At 42.1% G+C, this 24,237-nt stretch overlaps 1 protein-coding gene across 3 annotated transcripts in view; it reads left to right on the top strand.

The window, feature by feature from the left end:
- Positions 1–24,237, top strand: part of LOC121002332 (mitogen-activated protein kinase kinase kinase 3-like) — a 131,522-nt gene that overhangs the window by 98,587 nt on the left and 8,698 nt on the right. For all 3 annotated transcript variants that reach the window (XM_040433748.1, XM_040433746.1, XM_040433749.1), the window contains exons 5-15: positions 2,386–2,485; positions 7,356–7,469; positions 7,564–7,678; positions 9,649–9,767; positions 11,595–11,668; positions 15,666–15,730; positions 17,899–17,991; positions 18,636–18,824; positions 19,598–19,746; positions 20,811–20,942; positions 21,991–22,120. In XM_040433748.1, the coding sequence (XP_040289682.1) occupies positions 2,386–2,485; positions 7,356–7,469; positions 7,564–7,678; positions 9,649–9,767; positions 11,595–11,668; positions 15,666–15,730; positions 17,899–17,991; positions 18,636–18,824; positions 19,598–19,746; positions 20,811–20,942; positions 21,991–22,120 (1,280 nt within the window). The remainder of the gene's footprint in view (positions 1–2,385; positions 2,486–7,355; positions 7,470–7,563; positions 7,679–9,648; positions 9,768–11,594; positions 11,669–15,665; positions 15,731–17,898; positions 17,992–18,635; positions 18,825–19,597; positions 19,747–20,810; positions 20,943–21,990; positions 22,121–24,237) is intronic.

The raw sequence follows: 24,237 nt of genomic DNA, 5'->3' as shown, positions 1-24,237 counted from the left end.
ACATGGATGGAACTTGGTGTATTTCCCGACTCCTGTTTCTTGATGAATAAAAAAATTATAATTTTCATGTGCATTTTTTTATTTTTTTGCCTTTTTTGGGAGTAGGGGAGGACACCAACTCCAGATGTTAGGTGAAAGTCTAGGGGAATTCTAATGCAGGACTTGCATGGATTTTTTGCTGTAGGCCTTTTTTCTCTACGCTGCATGAAGTGTTTTTTCCATTCCCCTTCTCTATACATAAATAAGTGCCATTAAAAATGCCATAAGAAAGCACATATAAAAATAACAAAAAAAAATTACATAATTGTCACATCCAAACTATACAAAATTAAAATGATTTATCCTGTGCGGTGAATGTTGTAATGAAAAATAAAATAGCCAATTTGAGTTTTGTTTTTTGTTTTTTAATACCGCATCACAAAAAAATTGGATAAAAAGTAACATAAATATAAAAGAAAGTTATGGACATCAGAATACGGTGATGAAAGAAAAACATTTTTCAAACGTTTAAATTTTATAAAAGTCGAGATTTTTTTGTCCATTTTTAATACATGATGTGGTATATTAAATGCTGAAAAATACTACTTTTCCCATCAACAAAACAGCCCTCATATGGCTATGAGAACAGAAAAGTAAAAAAATTATGGCAAAAACAAAAAAAATACAGAAAATTGGGTCCTGAAGGGGTTAATATTGAATAGTAGTTTCCACAGCTAGGCTGAAATTGACTCATTTTATGTATATGTCCACATATACCCCCATTGGCTTAAAAAATAGTAATGCTGGGGGAGATTTATCAAACTGGTGTAAGGCTCCATTCACACGTCCGCAATTTCGTTCCGCATTTTGCGGAACGGAATTGCGGACCCATTCATTCCTATGGGGCAGCACGATATGCTTCCCGGACACGGAATTGCGGATCCGCACTTCCGTTCTGCAAAAAAATAGAACATGTCCTATTCTTGTCCGCAATTGCAGACAAGAACAGGCATATTCTATTAGTGCCAGCAATGTGCGGTCCGCAAAATGTGGAATGCACATTGCCGCTTTCCGTGTTTTGTGTATCCGCGGCTCCGTGGATCCGCAAAACACGTTGCGGACGTGTGAATGGAGCCTAAAGTAGAACTGGCTTAGTTGCCCATAGCAACCAATCAGATGTCACCTTTCATTTTTCACAGCTCCTTTGGAAAAGGAAAGGTGGAATCTGATTGGTTGCTATGGGCAACTAATCCTGTTGTACTTTACACCAGTTTGATAAATCTCTCCCACTGTATATGCTGCATATACTTTTATTAGCATAAGCAATAACAAGACTGTACATGATTGTCTACACAAAAAAAAAAGAGGAAGGGATAGGCGATAAATAAGCATCCAAAATGGATGAACAAAACATCTGCCAAAATGACACACTTTGGGGGACATATGGCTCATAGAAAATAGTAGGGACATGTTAAGCCTGAGAAGTTCAAAAAGGTCCCTTCACCCTATACAGAAGCTTCAAGGTACAGTACATCTCTCCATAGTAGTTTCCCTCATGCCATCTGACACCTACCAGACTACTTTTAGATGTACTAGTGATAAGCTTCAGTCCTATATCTCAAAATGACATAGGGCTAGTGTTGAGCAAACTTCTGGTTTCAAGTTTGGCGTACAAGGTTCGGGTTATCTAAGAATTCTGTTATGGATTCCGCTACCACGGACCATAAGTTATGGTCCGTGGTAGCAAAATCCATAACGGAATTCTTAGAGAACCCGAACTTGAAACCACAAGTTTGCTCCACACCACTTAGGGCCCATTTGCATGACCAGGAACAGGCCGTCCTGAGTATTTCCTGCTTGTTTATCTGCATTTGTATGCATGAATCATATTCTCGGTACGAATGGTCATCCCCATACAGATTTATTAGACGTCAGCGTATCCCTGTGCACAGGGCGATGTGCTGCTTCTGATAATTATTTCATGCACTGAATAAGCGATTGAGTCGCCCGACGGGTCGATGTTTTTTTGTGTTGGCCAATTATCAGGAACGACTGTTTGTAGGAGAGTTTGTTCCTGATTGCTCTGATCGCTGTTTACCGCAGACCCAGTGACGTCACGACTGGTATCAATGGCCTGGGCGGGGCTAAGCACGGTTCACTTAAACAGAGCTTAGCCCCGCCCAGGCCAGTGATACTAGTCGTGACGTCACTGGGCCTGCGGTAAACAGCAAGAAGGCCGCGGCGCTACTGCCAGTGCCGCTGCCTTCTCAAAGAGCTGATCGGCAGGGGTCCTGGGTGTCGGACCCCCGCCGATCAGATGCTGATAATCTATCCAGAGGATAGATCATCAGTTTTAAAAAAACTGCAGAACCCCTTTTAAATGTATTTATCCGTTCCTTATTACAGGATCATTGAGTTCAGAAGACCTGTAAAACTGAAGGATGTGCTGCAGAAAGTTACAGATGTGTTTGGGCAAACATTGGACTTGCACTATGCAAACAATGAGGTAATGTGTGCTTTGCTTTCACGGATTCCTGCATCCCAGAACAGTTTTTAATGTGATGACTTAATGCTCTGGCCTGTGTTAATGCTGCGGCACTATCATACTGTCATGAGGGGGACTAGTAATAGTTCTGCAGCAGCTGATGCCCTATGCCTGTGATGGCTAACCTCCGGTAACACTACGACTCCCAAGATGTACACTTGCTTGGCTGTTCTCAGAACTCCCTAGAAATAAATGAATGGAGCACGCTGGGAGTCGTAGTTATACCACAGCTGGTGCGCCGGAGGTTAGCCATCACTGCACTATGCTGATTTAGACTAACACTGCTTCTTTTTTTATCTAATAGGTCCAACATTCTGCCGTAACTAGTTTTTAAATATATCTTTACGGCAGTCAGAGATTCATTTTCCTGATACATAGACATAGTGCAGGGGTGTACTCAGCCTTTAAAAAGCTTCATAACAAAATGTTGTAGTCCTCCCCAGTTCATTTTTTTGTTTTAAGTGGAGGAAGTTTTAAATTATAAAAAAAAGTCTGAAATTTCAGTTTTGTGTCGGAAAAGGTAGAACAGTTACTTTATTAATAAACCACCTATTCTATAAATAATAAATTGTGAGATGTTTTCTTTCACGCAATAGCCCAGATTTAGGCCCCCTTCACACGGGCGTCGCGGGTGAGGGACGGATGCGTTAAGGGTGCATTGCGGGAAACCCGCGCTAGTAGGCACGCAGATGCAGTAAGTTTTGTCTGCGTTCCGATGTTCAGTTTTTTCCACGCGAGTGCAATGCGTTTTGCACGCACATGAGAAAAAACAGAATGTGGTACCCAGACCCGAACCAGGACTTCTTCACTCAAGTTCGGGTTTGGATTTGGTGTTTTGTAGATTTTATTATTTTCCATTAAAACATCGTTATAATGGAAAATAATAGCATTCTTTAATACAGAATGCAATTATTGTGTCAATTGAGGGTTAAAAAAAATAATAAAAACATAACTCGCCTCATCCACTTGATCGCGCAGCCGACATCGTCTTATTTCTTCTTCTTTCAGGACCTGCAAAAGGACCTTTAACGTAATAGTGCTCACCACGTGGTGACGTCAGCACAGGTCCTGCTGAATGAAGAGCGTGATTACGTCATCAAAGGTCCTTTTGCAGGTTCTGAAAGAAGACGATGCCACCTGCGCGATCAAGTGGATGGAGGTGAGTTTTTTTTTTTTTTTAACCCCTCAAGGCACATTTTACAAAGCATTCTGTATTAAGAATGCTATTATTTTCCCTTATACCAATGTTATAAGGGAAAATAATTCAGTGAATAGACTTTAATGGCGTCCGGGGTTGCTCATCCCTATCATCTCCCTAGCAACCATGCGTGAAAATCGCACCGCATCCGCACTTGCTTGCAGATGCTTGTGATTTTCACGCAGCCCCATTCATTTCTATGGGGCCTGCGTTGCGTGAAAAACGCAGAATATAGAACATGCTGCGATTTTCATGCAACGCACAAGTGATGCGTGAAAATCACCGCTTATCTGCACAGCCCCATTGAAGTGAATGGGTCCGGATTCAGTGCGGGCGCGGAATTCTCGCCCGTGTAAAAGGGGCCTTACTAATGTGTCTGCACGTAAAATGTATCTGAAAAGCAGAACAAATTTCCACAGTTTGGTGCATCTAGGATTTCAACTTTTTTTCCTGCTTGCTTGAGAAGAAGGTGGAGCTTAGTGGGAAGGGGAGGAGCTTCATGGGAAAGGGGCATGACCTCTTATGCACCATTTTGTGCTAAAATCCTGCCTCAAAGTAAGCCAACCGGTAGTTGGTATGGAGCCAGAAAAACGTATCTTTATCATCCAGTCTGTGGTCTGGTGTAGTGTTAGTAAATCTGGGCCAATGTATTAGGTCGGCACCATTTGGGGGAGCTCAGTGTATAAGCATTCATACAGTTACCAATGAATGAAACGGCAGCTGTTAAAAATATCTTTGGACTGAGCTCCCCCTAGTGGTGGCAGCAGGAAAACATGGTTGATTTATTCAGAAGGAAAGTAGTTCGGGACCAGATTCCCCTTCCCCTGGGCTCCGTAGTGGTCATGAGGTTTGCCTCCTATGTCCACTGACCTAGTGATACAGTTTGCTGCATGTATATATGTATGCAGTCAGCTCCTAAGCTCTCCCCAACTGCAGGCAGCCAGATTTTGGTTATTCAGACTATGCAGGAGCTCAGCATCAGAAAATGAAGCTCATCTGCTATATAGATATATTAAGAAATTAATCAGCTCTGAATGTTGAACCCAAGCATGACCTGATAACAGGTAGAGATGCACTTCAAGCGTAGATTCCCCATTTCGACAATTTATTTTGCGAGCAGTTGCTATGGGAAATGGGATTTCTGCTCCTCCACAGGCAGAATATAGAGCTGATATTCTGCTGATGGTTCAGTGCTGTAAGCATATGGAGGAGCCCATGATATGCACACACTGTTAGCAGCTGATCACTCTGAAGCTTCTTGCTCAGGCACTCAAGATTTTCCTTCCCTCGCACTGGACTATTTGAAGGAAGGACTAAGTAAAGAAAAATCTCAGTGGTTCCAAAAAACAGCAACAAGCTGATGACTATATACAGATGGAATTCGAAAAATTTGAATATCGTGCAAAAGTTCATTTATTTCAGTAATGCAACTTAAATAAATTAGAATTTTGTGAAAAGGTTCAATATTCTAGGCTCAAAGTGTCACACTCTAGTCAGCTAATTAACCCATACCCCCTGAGCAAAGGGGACCTGAGATTGTGACTTTGGGGTTTCATAAGCCATAAGCCAAAATCATCCAAATTATAACAAAGGCTTGAAATATCTCGCTTTGCATGTAATGAGTCTCATATGTTAGTTTCACCTTTTAAGTTGCATTACTGAAATAAATGAACTTTGCACCATATTCTAGATTTTCAAGTTTCACCTGTAATATAATAAGCAGTCTGCGAGGATATGTATCACCTGAATCATCTGTTGTGCAATTCAAGTCACGCAAGTTTGTTGTATTCCCCTAGATGTGCATTAATATAAGGAGGTCCAGGTGGTGATTGGAGGGGGACTCTATGCAGCCCACTTGTGTCTGTGAACACAGCCTCTTAGAGTTTGCAGGATAATGATCTGTCAGGAGTAGTCAGTTCAGCCAGAACACAGGCAGATAGATAGCAGCAGGGACACAGTGGTCATGCTGCTGTAAAAACAGCCACATCTGGGAAACAGTGTTACTTACCATAATCGCTCCTGGCAGGTTACATAATCAGCCTTGCGTCAACCTACAGCTCCTGTCCTGCCTCCTTCTTTGTAATACTATCAAACTTTTTTTTTTCCATGTTAAAGGTGTCCAGTGCAATTAGGTTTTTTTGATGCCCTCAGCTATCTGTCAGTCTCCTAATCATTGGTTAGAGTGGTAGTGTGCATGTGTAAAAAATTATTCCAGTCAAATTAAGGCACTGGAACTCAGTTCTTCTGAACAGTCGGGGCCCCAGTGGTCAGGCCCCCAGTGATCATACATTTATCACCTATCCTGTCAACTTCAAGAAATATTTTCTTTCTAGTGTTAGTCTTCAGTGGAGCCCTCTACCCTCTCTGCACAGCTGTCTCCAGTTTTTCTTTTGCTGTTGTCCATGTAAAAGAAGCTTAAAGGGGTTCTGCATTTTTTTTTTAAACTGATGATCTATCCTCTGGATAGATCATCAGCATCTGATCGGCAGGGGTCCGACACCCGGGACCCCCGCCGATCAGCTGTTTGAGAAGGCAGTGGAACAGAGCTTAGCCCCGCCCAGGCCATTGATACAAGTCGTGACGTCACCCGACCTGCGGTAAACAGCAAGAAGGCCGCGGCGCTACTGCCAGCACCGCTGCCTTCTCAAACAGCTGATCGGCAGGGGTCCCGGGTGTCTGACCCCCGCGATCAGATGCTGATGATCTATCCAAAGGATAGATCATCAGTTTAAAAAAAACTGCAGAACCCCTTTAAAGGGGTTATCCGGGAATTATTCAAAATGGCCACCAGAAACCTAGGCAGCTCTGCAATTGGAGGTAACCAGTCCTACTTTAGGACAGGTTGCTGGCAGCCATTTTAAAACATTTCCGGAGAACACTTTTATTTAGTTCCCATCAGTCATTAACCAGTCACTACTGATAAAGGAGCGCCAGCTTCACTGGAGGTTGTAATCTAAGGCCATTTTTACCGGTCTGGATTCTTGCTTGTTTTTCCAGGTGCTAATAACTATTTATTCATTGCCCTGTAATAATAACATGACCCGTAATGTAGGTTATACAAATACTCGGATCCACTCAGCACCACTACGTCTTCAGTTATGACTGGGTAGTTGGAAAAGTCACTAACGTGGCATGTGTGAAGGAGGTGACAGGTCTTATGGTAAATGTCATAGAAGATATTGAAGAAGCGTGCATGTCCTTTATAGTAGCCTCTCCTCTACCGTGCGCAGTCCTGGTCCCAGTGATATCGGCAATTATGGGAGGACCTAATGGGCTATAGCCATACTGCATTATTATCAAAGCGTAAAAAAAAAGTTGTTAAAATTTTTCTTACCTTAGTAGTAGTGACATATAGAATAAAAACATTTTTAGCCATTTTGCATGAGGAACATAATTCTCATATACCAAGTCATTAGTTGCCATTTTTTATTTTGTCCACATGGAACTAACTGTCGTTATATCATGAGCTTGAGTTTGAGTTGTTTTGTATCATCATGGCACCCTCTGCTGGTAATGTATTTGACACCAAGGACTCCAAACATTGAATTGGGATTGAGAATGACTGACTCGCACACAAGATGTTGGTTGTCTGAGAGTAATCAGTAGTAATAATATGTTATCTTCTGATTGTAGCTCATTATACCACTGAAGTATCAGGATGACTTGGATAAAGCTATAGAACACATGGACATGAATCCATCTCATAAGAGCTTGAAGATATTAGCGAAAGCACCATTTAAAAGCCTAGTGAGTAAAGTTTCCAGTATAGTCACCATTACAGAAGACTTCTAGGAGCTGATGTCCCAGTGAAAATGTCTCTCTCTCTTTCTATAACTCACAGTATCTACAACCAGTTGGACCAAAGCATCACCATGACATGAAGATATCAAGGTCTATGGGAGACATTCTGGGGTCTCTGTATAAAGATGCCGGAAAGACAAGGAAGTGTTCAACAGGTATTAACATATTAATGACTGAAACACTAGATCTATCTAAAATATATATATATATCTGTGTGACTAATCTATAATCTATCTATTAACATCTGTGTCATTTATTTGACATGGCTATGGACACCTTTTGGTGGCAATCTTTTTTTAAAAAATTATTGCATTGTACAATTGATCTTTATTAAAAATGTTTTTCTGTACAGCCTTGAGATTCTCTAGTAGCATGTTCTGCTCAGCTGACAGCTCCTTATCTCTGGTCATTGTAGCTCAGTTCTTATCTTACTGATAAGAATGAGGCTTAAATAAGGGTTTACAACCTCTTAGTAATTTAGAGATTGTTTATTAGATGACCAACACAAAGTGAAGGTACCAGTCACACAGATAGGCAAGCAGTTAACCATTTCTGACAGAACGGATGAATATTTTTAATAAAGACCAATTGAAAAAATGATTTTAAGCCCAAAATGAGTAAAAAGCAATCATAAAAAATGTATCCAAAAAGGGGCCTTTAAGAAAATCCAGTAAAAACTGGTAGGTATCCAAACATCTCCAGTTGTATGCTTATAGTCTAAGGGTACATTCACATATGGCGGATATGCCACAGATGTGCCCTAAATGTTATCATTGTTTTCCATCATTTATCTAAAACTGTTAATCAATTTACATTGAATAAACTCAAAATGTATGGCAACTCCAAGCGGCTGTAGATTTCAATCTTCATTTATTCCAGAAAACTGGTGTAAATAAGGATCATTGTGCTGGCCCCGCTTCTCCCTCACCACACCCTCTTTTTGGAAATTGACGAGAGTGAAGTAGAAACTGCACTTGCGACACACTTTTTTTCAAAGTGGCATTTTTAAAAGTTACAAACACATGGTTTGCAATTTTTTTAATGCCAGAAAAGTGGCGTGGGGGGAATGATAGATACCCCAATATGATCCGAAATTTTGGGATTTTTCTTGTCATAAGTAGATTTTGCGTATATAGCTTACGACTGCTTTGCAATTTAGGTGTTTTGTTTTTTTTGTTTTTTTTTTACAACCAAATCACAAATCTAGAATATGGTAGTTGTGCGTCAGCAAGTGACAAACAAGTCACACAAATGTTCAACCGTTGTCCGAAACTTGCTGTCACTTGCACGATTCATGTTGCCTTGTATCCCTAGCCTAAAGGTCATTATTGTTTTGTATCTATAGCCAAATGCTGTGTTCTCTTATGAGCCAGAGTACATGTAAAACTTGGCTGTGAAAGATCCCCAACTTCTTTTGCCGCTTCATGCGACAGTCACACCCTGAGCAACTGAAAATAGTAGCGGGATGTCTCATTACTTCAGCAAGCCCCCAAATGAATCTTTTTGAACAGCCTTCCTCACTTCTTTGTGTTATCAAGTAATGCGTGCTCCATCATCAAAGCCAACGTTTGTATAATTTTTCTTACTTTTATGTTGTGCACCCATTCTTGACAAATTTCAAAAAGTAAAGCGGTCTCCACAATACAACGCGTCCCACTCCAGATGGTCTACAGTGTAAAAAACTATTCCTAAATAGATGAATAGAGTCATAGCTTTTTTTAATAGTATTTGTCAAAGTCCTAGCGAGTTTCCATTCTTTATGCACATGACCCTAATTAAACTGAATGATGCGCTAATTATTTCCTTTATTATAAGGGTGCATTCACATGACCGCAGTTTAGGACGCGGACCTGTTCATTTCAATGGGTCCGCAAAAAATACAGACAGCACACCGTGTCCGTTCCGTAGCCCCGCAAAAAAGATAGAACATTTTTATAATGGATCCTCGAAAAAAACAGATGCAACACGGACGTCATCCATATTTTTAGCAGATCCGTGGTTTGCGGACCGCAAAATACATAGTTGTGTGAATGCATCCTTAGGGGTCTGTCCTGGCAGCAGGTACCCTTTAAAGGGTGGGGGGGGGCAAACCTAGAAATGACTGTTTGATTACTTCATGTCTCAGGGTCCTTACACACTGGACGCAGTTCTCCCCCTCCAGGAAGTGTCCCCGATGAACAGCAGCAAATTGCTCGCCAGAAATCTATAACGAGTATCAACAGTGAAGGAGAATTCATACCTGAGGTAATGCACCGTGTTCTACTGTATGACATGAAGCATCCTGGGATGATTAAAAATCTGATTTTCTACATTTACATTTGCAAAACTAGGATGCTACATGAGGTGTACCTGTCCTAGTGGGAAGTGGACATACAGTAATATAGTACTGCCAGCATGTATCGATAGGTGGCCTCCTGAGCGATCAATGTGGTTGAATAGGTTCAATAATCAGTATTACTATGGTCATACAGTTCTTGGTTTAGGATTTAGGACTTGGATTGTGTTTGGGTTTTAACATGGACATACACATCAATGTCTGCTGAACCCACCCATCTCAGTGGGACCAGATAATTGTCTAATGTTTATTACAGTAAAAGTTCTGCTGACATTCGTTTGGCCGATGTCGGAGAAAATACAGACTGCGCATGTTGAATTTGAGCATGCCCCATCCTCTCTTCTCAAGGGCAATAGCAGCTGCCAAGATGATTGCCAAGACGCTCATCTCCATCTCCCTATTGAGAACATAGTAACGTGTGGCCAAAGGGAGTGTTTATGTCTATGGGAGGTCGGGAGGCATAAATTATAACCTCCTTGCTGTCTGCAGCCAGAGGTTGTCAGGATTTCAAGATTTAAAGGGAATATTGAAAAATGCAGAACAATCTACAGGCTGCACGTTACAGAACAGGAGAAACGGAGCAGAGTCATATAGTTTAATGATTGGTGTGTGGTTCCAGTTTACCTTCTACAACTGGTTATTCATTTAAATCCCTGCTCTTCCTATGCTTAGGAGTCCAGTGGGTGGTCCCAATTAGTAATAGCTATATGCACATTGATACAGAGAAGGCCATCAATCATTGCTTTGCTGCTCACACTCAGGAGGACCTCTCTAATGTGTGCACAGCTCCTGTGTCCTGTTAGAGCGGCGTTCTGCGTAGGCACAGCAGGGGACGGGGGACTATACACATTAATTAGCGATCCAGAGTGAAGCCTCATGCACACGTCCGTGTAATCCTCTGCACAAGGTCGTCACGTTGAGAGTGTAGTCCTATCTGTGGCCACCATGGTACGGAGCAGGAGGAGCTGAAGAGATTGATATATAGTTTAGTGGGGAAGATTCAGTATAATGTAACCATTCATTTAAAGGGAGTCTTTATCCCTCAAGCACTAATAACTGACGGACTACCTGAGTAGTACTGCCAACACTTTAGCCTCATGCACACGTCCGAGGAACAGGGACCGTGAGATACTGGCCTGGATTCCTGCTGAGTGCAGGAGCGCACGGCGTCATAAGTTGCTATGACGCCGTGCGCTTCGTGCCGCCACTGCTGTACAGTAATACACTCATATGATCTATTCTAGACGAGTGCATTACTGTACAGCAGCGGCGGCACGAAGCGCATGGTGTCATACCAACCAATGACGCCGTGCGCTCCTGCACTCAGCAAGAATCCAGGCCAGTATCTCACGGTCCCTGTTCCACTGAAGTGTGCATGAGGCTAAAGTGTTGGCAGTACTACTCAGGTAGTCGGCAGTTATTAGTGCTTGAGGGATAAAGACTCCCTTTATACTGAATCTTCCCCACTAAACTATATATCAATCTCTTCAGCTCCTCCTGCTCCGTACCATGGTGGCCACAGATAGGACTACACTCTCAACGTGACGACTTTGTGCAGAGGATTCTATATCACAAAAAATAAGGAGCTATAAAAAATAAATGAAGAAATTAACCCAATGCCATGGTATTAAAAGGTGGACAGCCTTTAATTTTTTTATTTAGAGATGCATCGATTTCCATATTTTGGGGGTTTGTGACTCATAATGTCTGTTTTGCATTGTTTTCCCCTAATTCAGGTTGTGGATCCCTTCATTAGCCCAACCGGCTCCCTGTCTAGTAGCTGCCAGTCACTGGATCAGTCGTTGGACAGGTATGAATGTCTTTTAAACTGTGTATTATCTGACACCTTCAAGGACTGCACCAGTGTTGAGGATGGTATTTAGTAACAAATGCATTTTCTATCTACACATCTTAGTTGTAGGTTCCACCTACGAGGAGACCAAATGTGCACTTCAATTAAGTCAGACTATGACTGCCCATGGCAAAAAAATCTTAAAAGAGAATTTGCTTGGAAAGTACCCCACCCAGTCTACAACTAGTGGTGAAACAGGGCCATGATTTCCTAATGAAACATTTTTTTTATTTCATTGACTGAAAGAAATCTGGTCAAGGGCTGAGAGCACCCCCAAGGGGCAAGACTTCATTTAATCACGGTTTCATACTAAATTCCCCTGTGAACTCTCCAAGAGGGGTTCATTGAGGGCTTCATGCTGTTAGTTACCTCGTCTAATCCCCTGGTGCTGCTTTGTGCGGTTGTTGGCTAATATGTACCTTACATAGCCATATTTCACGCTATTTTCATGGCCATGATATAACTGGGCAAGAGCTAACTTAAAATTGTCCTGCTGGGATATACAAAGCTTGACCTTTTTTCATAGATTTCGTAAAGAGGACTTCTCGCCTCTCCTGACATGTCTGTTGTAGTAACTTCTTGCATTCTCAATGTAGGAACAATTCTGGGGCATCTATTCCAATGGCTTTATGTTGTGCCATTCCTATATTATTCCTGCTAGAAGTTGCCAGCAGTCTGCAGTAGAGGTACTGTTGGATGTTACCAGTAGTGGGTGTGTCTGAGTGTCCAATCAGGGCACACTGTGCAGGGACACACCCACAACTGGTAACACCCATCTGTACCTTTATTGCAAGCTGCATTCATAACTTCTAGCAGATATAACATAGGCACAATATAGAGCCATAAGAATAGATGCTCCACAATTGGTTATTACATGGGGAATGCAAGTAGTGACTAAAACAGATATGTTAAGAGGGGTAACTTGCATTGATCTGAATGTGGCACAGATGGTTAACTATCCAGGTCACAGCACAATTCTCTTATATACCTTTATTTCTGGGGCTGCTCTCTGCAGGTGCTTTGACAGGGCAGAGCGCAGGGCTCAGTGTAGATCTGCATGTGGTTGAGAGCAGATAAGCTTATGCTTTTAACATCACAGCTAGAGAAGTGTATCAGGCTAAATATGTAATGATATGCTACGCTTGTAGTTTGGAGAAGTTAGCCAGAATAATGTACAGATATCATCAGCTTAGAATGTGCTCCCAGTGTCCACAGACTGACATCCCTGCCTGAGGTCATGTGTTTTAATAGAAGGCAGCAGAGTCCTTGGAGAAGGAAGTGCAGTGTGTAGGCAGGGGAAATCGGGGAAACCTTTGCTCCCAGCTGGGTGTCTCCTAGCTAGACATTCCACAGATAACTGAGACAACTGCCTCTCGTTTAATGACCGTCAGACCCAAAGGAAAAGACATAGGCTCCATCAAAACACAGAGAAGCACTTAAAGTAGGTTTACACAGAATTTTGTGGAGAAGTTTTTGAGGAAGATTTTCCTGCAGATTGTTCCACCAAAGCCAGAAGTAGGTCCAGGAACCATTGCTTTCTAAACCAATTTTGTTTTTCGGCTGAAATACTTGCAGAAAAATCTGCATCAAAACCTACTCTATAAAATTCTGTGTGATCCTGCCCTTAGAACCTGTCACCACAAAATACAGTGTGATTTGGGGTTTTCCAGCTTTTAGGTTCTGATGACCTATCCTCCAGATCAGTCGACAATGTCAGATCGATGGTGGTCCAAGACCCATAACCTCCCCTGGTTAGCTGTTTGCAACAGCCGTCAATGCCAGAAACCTCATGCAGTTGAATGGAGCTGCGTACCCACGTGCATGTCTGCTCCACTCCATTCAAATAGGAAAGCACAGGCCCTCATTCTAGTCATTGTTGGGGACCCCATCGGTCGGATCCCTAATGATAAGAAATCCTGTGCATAGGGGATGTTATTACTGGGCAGCCTCTTTAATTTGGCAAAAGTCAATCCTAAAGCCCCTTTCACACGGGAGAGTATTCCACGCGGATGCGATGCGTGAGTTGAACGCATTGCACCCGCACTGAATACCGACCCATTAATTTCTATGGGGCTGTTCACATGAGCGGTGATTTTCACGCATCACTTGTGCGTTGCGTGAAAATCGCAGCATGCTCTATATTCTGCATTTTTCACGCAACGCAGGCCCCATAGAAGTGAATGGGGTTGCGTGAAAATCGCAAGCAAGTGCGGATGCGGTGCGATTTTCACGCACGGTTGCTAGGAGACTATCGGGATGGAGACCCGATCATTATTATTTTCCCTTATAACATGGTTATAAGGGAAAATAATAGCATTCTGAATACAGAATGCATAGTAAACTAGCGCTGGAGGGGTTAAATTTTTATTTTTTTTAAATTGAACTCACCTTAGTCCACTTTATCGCGTCGCCCGGCATCTCCTTCTGTCTCCTTTGCTGAACAGGACCTGTGGTGAGCATTAATTACAGGTAAAGGACCTTTGGTGACGTCACTCCGGTCATCACATGATCCATCACATGATCTTTTACCATGGTGATGGATCATGTGATGACCGGAGTCACGTCACCAAAGGTCCTTTACCTGTAATTAATGCTCACCACAGGTCCTGTTCAGCAAAGGAGACAGAAGGAGAAGCCGGGCTACGCGATCAAGTGGACTAAGGTGAGTTAAATAATAATAAAAAAAATATTTAACCCCTCCAGCGCTAGTTTACTATGCATTCTGTATTCAGAATGCTATTATTTTCCCTTATAACCATGTTATAAGGGGAAATAATACAATCTACAGAACACCGATCCCAAGCCCGAACTTCTTTAAAGAAGTTCGGGTTTGGGTACCAAATATGCGCGATTTTTCTCACGCGCGTGCAAAACGCATTACAATGTTTTGCACTCGCGTGGAAAAATCGCGGGTGTTCCCGCAACGCACCCGCACATTTTCCCACAACGCCCGTGTGAACCCAGCCTAAAAGTAGCAAAATTAATTGGCTCAATGTTTATGAATGGTTAAAAAAAATCACAAAGCCATTTGGACATCTTGGAAACAAATGTCTAGTACTAGATTTATCTGGCCACATCTTACCAAACATCAGGCCAGGAATTATTTAATAAATGGCTTACTAGTAGAAAAGAGCATACTTCATGTGCTCCCAGTTTGTTATATATTCCATGCATTTCTAAGCACGTGTGGATATACCAGGGGCATAGAAATGAGGTGGGGTTTCAGAGATAAGTCACATTGGGCCCTGGTGTCTGAGAGGGCTCAAAGTCAAAGGTCTTCTGCCACATAAGAAGACACCAGTATCATAAGTGGTACCTGGTAGGTACGGGGGCTGGTACAGATTTTAGACAGGCCCAAGAGCTTTAAGTTACCGATCTGCACAATTTAAATAGCAAATTGGGAGCATGTCCAGTACCCTTATATGCTGTTTCCGAGGTTTTCCTTTTGATTGATCCTTATTTTAGGATCATTTCACATTTTTCCATTCACTTTGTTTTTTGAGGTATCTGAAAGTTGGTTGTCCAAGATTGTGATACTGATGACCTATTCTCATGATAGGTCATCAATATGAAATCTAAGGGGGTCTGAGCTGTTTGAAGATCCTGCAGTGTTCCAGTGAGCACTGCGGCCTCTTCCAAGCACCTGTGACGTCAAGTTCATTGGTCACCTGCCTTAGGCACAGCTCAAGTGAATGCAGTACGAAGCACCGCCACTATACAATGAACAGCGCTGTGTATGAAAAGTTGGTCAGCGGGGGTGCCGGGTGTTGGACCTGAGAATAGGTCATCAGTATCAAACACCAGGAAGACCCCTTTAACTTCTGGTCACATAGCAGTCAAACTATTTGTGAGAGCTGAGGTCCAGACAGAACATGTTCTCTGAATGTTTTTCTTGTGTTAATTTTATTTCTGGGGAATCCCCGTGTAACTAAATGGTTCTTGTTTTGGCTTTCAGCCCAGTTTATTCTACGCCGGGTCCAGGAAGAAAAGGTCAGCTCAATGACAGCATCAATTGTTTAGGTAAAGAAGCTCACTAAACTTAGAAAAGGGTAACTAGTGGGCCTCCTCCTCCTCCCTCTGCTTCACGCTAGGAGTTCAGAGATTGCACTTTTGTTAGGTATGATGTCATAATTCTGCTTATAGGGGATGGAAGTGAAAGTCTAGGCTGGAATCTCAGAAGAAATGGTTTGAAAGGGTATGTCACCCGCACAAGGCCGCTTAAAGGGGTTTTCCAGTTTTAGGTCAATATGGCTGAATCACTATATAAATGAAAAGTTATACAGCTTTCAAATAGACTTTGTTTCAGCTACTCACCATTTCTAAAATATTAGTTTACATTGTACATATCTAGTCCTGATCTCAGCTGAGAAGTGGTTACATATATATATATATATATATATATATATATGTGTGTGTGTGTGTGTGTGTGTGTGTGTGTGTATGTATGTCATTTATCAAACTGGTGTAAGGTAGAACTGGCTTAGTTGCTCATAGCAACTAATCAGATTCCACTTTCATTTGTGACAGCTCCTTTGGAAAATGAAAGGTGAAATCTGATTGGTTGCTATGGGCAACTAAGCCACTTCTTCTTTACACCAGTTTGATAAATGACCCCAATAGTCAATACTCTTAGATCTAAACAGCCTGAATTCCAAATCAATACATTGTAACAAGAGTATGTACAGCTTTGCAGTTTGTGTAAATTTAAATTATTCTTATGAAAATGGTGGTGAATTGAAATACAATGACCATCCTATAAATGGTGTAATCTTAGACCGGCTGTCTATACCTGTGCTAGGCCTACCTATCACTGGGACTCAGGCTGGATGATAAATCTGGCACATGCATGGACACTTTTGTCTCTATACAACTATTAGTTGGCTTACTTTAAAACCGAATTTTACTGCAAAATTGGGGCGAAAAATGGCGCATCTTAGGTCACACCCTCTTCCCTGCAAAGCTCTGCCCCTTCTGATAAGCCCTGTCCCTTGTTGCCCAAGTGGGGAAAAAAGGTAGAAACCCCTTGCACCAAATTGCTCCAGAATTGTTACAATTTGTGTCAATTTTTAGACAGATTCTAAGCATAGTTACATAGTTAATGCTGTTGAAAAAAGACTTAAGTCCATCCAGTAAAACCAAGGGATAGGTGGGGACGCGAATCCCAGAAGGAAGTGAGACTCAGATTTGTACACATTTTCATAAGCGTTAATGTCATTTACTTTTAAGAAATCATCTAAACCCTTTTTAAAACTGTCACCATCGAGGCAAAAGTATATTAAAAAGTAGTAGAATTTTTGATACATGCAGTGCCCCCTTAGATTAGGACATTTTTCTGTGGAACTAGTGGACACAATTGCATCCACTTAAAGGGAGGTTGTCACCAAAGTCTGTAATCAATATACAAATAAGCAGTTGAGTGCACCAAGGGAAAGACCAAGCCACTATGTGCACCCTTGCTGCTCCTCCTGCTTCCTCTGCCTGCCCTTTCCTCTCCTTCTTGATGACCGTGACAGGTTCTTGTATAGTTATCTCACCTGGCCCCGTCCATCAAGGAGGATGACTTAGGACCACCCTCAGTGCACTTAACTGCTCATTTGCATATGAATTCAAAGTACTCTTTCTCCAGAATTTAACAACGGATCGCTGAGTCAAGGTATCATTACATTCATCTGAGTGAGCCCTACAAGGCACTGTGCCTGGTTTATCAGTGAATTTGCTGGTGACAGATCCCTTTAAATTGATGGCTGTACAGCAGGTATATGCGTCATGTGATCCTTCTGTTCTTTGTTGAATGGCTGAGAGGAGGAGCCAAACTATTAATTTATTTATAAGTTTCCAATGGAGATAACATAGGATCGCCACACCATAGAGTTCTATGAAAAGACGCTCCGGAATATGGCAAATACTGTACAACTATATACCAGAACGGATTTGTCCGGAGGGCTGATAGGTCCTCTTTCATTAATTCTTAATAAGTCAGTGCATTATGACAAATGCAAGAATTGTTCACAATTGTCTGCAATCTCAAAGGGGGGGATATATTGGGATACACTAGTACTCATTCTATAATTTCCATTTGAACCTTACAAACAGGTCCTTCTACATTAGTGTTTCCATCTGTTATGTCATCTGCACTGACACAATACTAGCCCGCCATTTTCATACTAATTGTCCACTCTGTTTCACAGATTTTGAAATTCCACTGTATGAGAGGTTTGGTAAAGGAGGAACTTTTCCTCGACAATATCATTTTTCCCAGAGTCGGAAGGACTACAGTGATGGTGAGTGTGTTTGACATGGAACTCAATTATTCTGTACTATAAGTTAAAGTGTTTGACTGACATTTTCATATTGATGGCCCATGCTCAGGATAGGTCATCAATATCTGATTGGCAGCGCTGCGGCCTCCTCACAGCTTACAAAGCACAGCGCCGTGTATGCTATGGTGACTGTGCTTGGTATTGCAGCTCAGGACCATTCACTTGAATAGGACTGAGCTGCGCTTAGGCCATGTGACCAATGTACGTGATGTTGCTGACCTAGGAAGAGCCCGCAGCGGCCTCTTTAAACAGCTGATTGGCAGGGGTGCTAGCTTTCGGACAGATATTGATAACCTATCCTGAGGATAGGCCATCAATATCAAAATCTCGGACAAACCCTTTTAATTAAATTTTACCTTCTAATGATACTTTCTCCATTGGGTGTATAGCATCATGAAGGTGCAGCACCACTGATCGCACAATGTTGAGCTCTGTGTTCCAAGGAGGGACAAATTGGAAATTGTGTGGAATCTATTACAGTCATAGACACTGTAGATAGATAGATAATTGATAGATGGATAATCATATATAAGTTATGCAGTAACATTCTTTGATCACAAAAACAATGCAGTTAGATGCATCACCATGCATTTTGTCTTTCAAAGGTCGTCGAACATTTCCTAGAAGTTATGGTGCACCTGAAGATCCATTCCCGTTTGGATCCAGCAGCAGAAAGAGAAGTATGAAGGGAGACTGCCGCATGCAGTTTGATGACCATAGGAAAACGAGGTGGACCAACTCAGAGCAAAACATACCGTTCTTACATTCCTCACAGACTGACCACTGCAACATATGTAAGTTCTTGTAACCTGCTGGTGACCAGTGTTAGGTGTAAAATGGGATTACTCTGTTTAGACAAGTATTTATTCTGGGTTTAAGTGTGCTGAAAAAATCCCAGACACCACCTTAAATGGCTTCTGTCATCAGGAACACTGGCTGACCTTAGACATGTGCTAAAGTCAGCTGAAGCCAACAGCCTCTGTCCCTTTTTTTAATGTGCCTTAGTTTTTGTGAAAAATAAACTCTAATCTATGCAAATGAGCCTCTAGCAGCAATAACACCCCCATTACTCCTAGAGGCTCATTTGCGTAAAATAAAAGTTAATTTTTCACAAAAACTGAGACACATAAAAAGAAGGGACAAAGACAGTACAGACTAGTTCATGGGGAATACAAGTGTATATTAGAGCAGATGTGAAGAGTGCAGTTACTGTTCACACTGTAAGTACTGCACTATTAAATACCACAAATATCTACGGTATGTATCTGCTCTCTTATTTGAGCCCAATTAATATATAGGGAACTTCTTTTCTGAATTGTTTAAAGTGCAAAAACTCTTTGATTTGCACATTATACAGGCGTTGGGGGTGACCGAGCATTGTAAAGATCATAGATTAATGTATAATGTATATTCATCCTTTTAACTCCTGTAGACCTTAGATGAATGTTTCATTAGTGCTCATGTAGCCTGCAGACGTCTGTGTGTTCATGCTCAGGGTCTGTGACATTGATAGTATGCATCCTAAAGTGGCAAAATAGATATTAACAGGCACATGTTTTCCCTGTAGCCCCACAGGCCCCTGAGAATTGGAGGCTGGGTAAGCTGCTGGGAAGGGGAGCATTTGGAGAAGTCTATCTTTGCTATGATGTGGACACTGGTAGAGAACTGGCTGTGAAACAGGTGCCGTTTGACCCAGACAGTCAAGAAACGAGCAAGGTAAGTTCTCAGATGCAGTAGATGGTTGGGAATAATCGAGTCCTCTTTTGTTTTAGTTTTTTCCTGCAGCAACTCCTTGCCGTAGAATGAGGTTGTCATGCTCCTAAAATGTGTTGGTAAAAATGCTGGCGGCGTATGCTGTTATTTGCTCACCGGTCCAACTGTTCAGTAGCGACTGCACTGTATCTCATATTATCCACTACTTAGGCTTACATTGGCATGCCAGGCGAGAAACATCAGAGAACAAACCCTGCAGCCAAGTCTGGAAGAACACAAGCCAGTGTTGGCAGCATTATGGTTAAGGGAATGTTTTCCTGCTATTCTCTTGGCCCCTCATCAATGTGATAGACACTCTCAACCAGTATGAATCCATCTTTGCAGATCATGTACACCCATACATGCTGATTGTCTCCTCTGGCATCTGCCAGTAAGACAGTGTGACATGTCACACGGCTAGAAATGTCCAAAATTGGTTGGAAGAGCTTGACCAAGACTTCCAAGTACTACCCTGGCTTCCTAATTCCCCAGACCTGAACCCAATTCTGCATCTGTGGGACAACCTTGATCACTGTGTTCATTCTATGGTTCCTCTCCCATGCACCCTCCAGCAGCTGTGGGATGCACTGCAGTCAGCATGGCTCCAGATACCTGTGACAACCTGCCAGGACCTTATTTAGTCACTCCCAGCCCGTCTAGCAGCTGTCCGTGCTGCATAGGGCGTTTACTCTGGATATTAGCTGCTGGTCATAATAATTTTTCTGTAGAGATAACGCAAAGTTATTGTAATGCATACCTACCTGGTGGATGCAGAGAGGACACTCTTACCATTAACTCAGTTGCTTTTTGTGTACTACGCCTAAGGTAATGCTACCTAATAATATGAACATGACTGAACATAGTGCCCTTTTGTTAGCGGACTACTAGAACTCATGGTCCTCAAATATTTATTTAATTGTTGCTTATAACCTTGGTAAAAAGCTCTTGAAAATATATATCTACAGTCTTCTAAACTCTGGGTGAGAATGGCATGAGAAATACAAGAATGTCTTCTGTTTTGCTTGCAGGAGGTGAATGCTCTAGAATGTGAGATCCAGCTGCTGAAGATTCATAGGCATGATAGAATAGTTCAATATTATGGTTGCTTGCGGGACCCTACTGAGAAGAAGCTCTCCATATTTGTGGAGTACATGCCAGGGGTGAGTTGGACTTGGTGGATACTACAAAGTGTGGGTGCCACTAGAATGACAAACCTGCTCTGCAGTGTCAAACTTGGCTTCCATGGGCCGACCAGAGGAAATGATTGTGCTGACTTCATAGATATTTCTACATGACATCTGCTCTTCTACTTGCATCGTAAACTTTATCACCGTTCACACAGGACACATCAATAAGGTCCAAATAAAAAAAAAAAAATAGATCATAGCGGCAAGTGGTTGTCTCAAGTCAAGTCAAAATAGGGGTCGCCTTCTCTTGGACCTTTGGGGCCCATTATTTTCTCAGAGGCATGGCCCACCTGAGGATCCTCTTCTGTGTTGGAGAGCTGTTTTGACCCTGCTGGACTGCTCAGACCCATGAACATGTGTAGATTTTTATTTTGGCTAGACTTATGTAGAAGTTATTGGATGTTGGGGAATTTGGGCTCATTAGGTTTTACGGCTTGGGAAGATGGAAACTTGCTTGTGTGGTCGCTCACATGCTGCACTTCAAAGGCACATATTTTCCAGTAAATGATTATTAAACTACTGCTTTATAAAACCATCACATTTGTAGTCATTAGCCAGATCCCAAGGAATAAACAGGATGCTGAGGATTGCACAAGGAAGGTTTGTTCACCAGGGACGCTGCATCTAGAAGTGTTAGAGCTATTGGGTCAGTTCTAATCTTTCAGATTATTATTATTATTATTTATTAAAGCGCCATTCATTCCATAGCGCTGTACATATGAAAAGGGGTGCACATACATAATACAGACAATTACACTAAGCATGAACAAGACAAGTTACAAACTGGTACAGAAGGAGAGAGGGCCCTGCCCGTGAGGGCTTACAATCTACATGGTATGGGAGAAGGACACAGTAGGAGAGCGTGAAGCTGGTCATGGCGGTATAGAGGCAGCAGGGTCACTGGTTGTAGGCTTCAGATCCACAGCTTTACTATCAAGAATGTTCCTTTTCTATAAGACTATTGATAAATTCAAATTTTGTATATGATATTTACATTTATTACTCTTTTACTTACTTATAGGGTTCTATTAAGGATCAACTAAAAGCATATGGTGCTCTAACAGAGAACGTTACCCGGCGATATACAAGACAGATTCTTCAAGGAGTTTCATACTTACATAGCAATATGATTGTACATAGAGACATTAAAGGTGAGTGCCTTGCACAAAGCTGTGAATTATACCTAAAGTGATAGTAAAAGATGTTCATCAGGATATGAGGGGACCTGGGAGTAGAGCAGGCCCACAAACTCCAGATCCCTAGACCACTTCTTGAGTCATCATATAGGATGCTCTTGAAACGCTCTGCCCAATCATAGGGGCCGTTAAATGGCAGCTTCATGGTCATATCTATCTCCTGCCCATTCTGATCTTTATGATCAGACTGCGTTAACTTCCAGACAAAAGCACCAGGGGTAACACTAGATCCTGAAGAGCCTAGTAGGTACTGGGCACCATATATGAATTAAGCCCTTCACTACCCTAGACCACCATTTTTTTAATGATCGGTCTCAACTCCCATGAATTCAGTAGCAGTTGTAAAAATCAATATGCTGTGAGTTCTGCTGGAGGGAAGGGGGGGGGGGGGGGGGAGTTGCAGCCAGAACTTTGATTTAAATGGGTTTTCCAGGACAGTACATTTATGACACATAAAGCATGTCACTGTCTGTGGACATGACGGCCGTCTCCTTCCACTTTGGTCTGACTAAAGGGCATCATTTTCTCTCCTGATTGGTAGAGGTGCCCAGCAGTCAGACAATCAAACATATCCTATGCGTATTCCGTAAATGTCTTTTGCCGGGATACCCCTTTTATGGTTGGCTGTATGAAGGGAAGCAGGGGTTTGGATATCAGAGCTCTGACCCAATTAAATGTATTAGGGAATTGCACAGAATTTAGGAACTAAAAATGATGGGCATTATGTAACCTGGTATCAAAATTACACACTTTATGAAGAGAAGTGTCTAGGACATTAAATTCCCTGAAACATCCTACATCAGGCTGGATTGTGAGTTCGAACTGCTGTAAATGGAAGCCTGTCCTATTCTAATAGTCTGGGCGCTTCACTGTGATCAGCATCGTTTTTGCAACACATCTGGAAAGATGGATATATCAGTGTCCTAATATTCAAGGGTAAATTATTTGAATTATTAACTAGTGTTGATTAACATATAATTCCATAACCCAAAGGCGTTATATCACGAAACTTATTACTATGCTATGGATAGGGCATTTCAGATGAAGCATTATTGCAATATACCGTACATGAGTTTTATGTACATTGCATTTGACTCTCTGCTAGCGCCCCCTGCTGTTTTTCATGAGGCTGAAATGCCGATCCATATCAAAAAAACTGTTTTATGAGTTTTGTTTTTACATAATTTTCTATGCGGTAAAACTGACTTGTTACTTTCATTCTCTGGGTCAGTATGGTTACATCTATACCACATATGCTTAGATTTAATACTGGGGGGAAAAAAACTTTGAAAAAAAATATTTATTTTTTTGCATCGTCATGTTGGCACCAATAACCTTCTTGTTTTTGTCTATGGAGCTTTGTTAGGGCTCATCTTTTGCTGGACAATCTAGTTTTTATTGATACCATGTTGGAGTGTGTAGTCACATTTGACCATGGCATCTGTGTGTGTGACTGACGTTATTGTCAATTGTATGCATTAGCCCTAGGTGTCTGCTGTTTAAAACAGCAAGCACTTAGCGGCTACAGCGCCTGCTGCGCTTGTGAGTGGGTGCCATCTTTAAATATCCGACTCACAACGTATATTTAAAGGGGTTTTCTGAGACATTATAACTGATGACCTATCCTGTGGATAGATCATCAGTATCAGATCGGTGGGGGTCTGACACCCGGGACCTCTACCGATCGGTTGTTTGAGAGGGCACCGGCGCTCCTGTGAGCCCTTCCCTGTGCGCTTTTCTGTGCTTTTCCCAAGCCAGTGATAACACATTCATTGATCAAGTGGCCTAGGAGCAGCTCGGCCCCATAGAAGTCAGTAGGGCTGAGCTGCGATACCAAGCACAGCCGCTATACAATGTACGGCGCTTTGCTTGGTGAGCTGTGAGGAGGCCGTGGCTCTACTGCGATCACTACTACAGCTGTTCAGCGGGGGTCCCGGCTGTCATATCCCCACCGATCACAGGATCGGTCATCAGTAGTAAAATGTTGGAAAAACCTTTTAAGTTTATTAGAGTGATAAAGACCCTATAGGGGTAGATACCTGGTAGTGTATGGTATATTCACTTCAATAAAC

The sequence above is a fragment of the Bufo bufo genome, chromosome 5 (genome assembly GCF_905171765.1).
Source record: "Bufo bufo chromosome 5, aBufBuf1.1, whole genome shotgun sequence".
Taxonomy (NCBI): Eukaryota; Metazoa; Chordata; class Amphibia; order Anura; family Bufonidae; genus Bufo; species Bufo bufo.
This window is presented reverse-complemented; position numbering and strand designations above follow the sequence as displayed.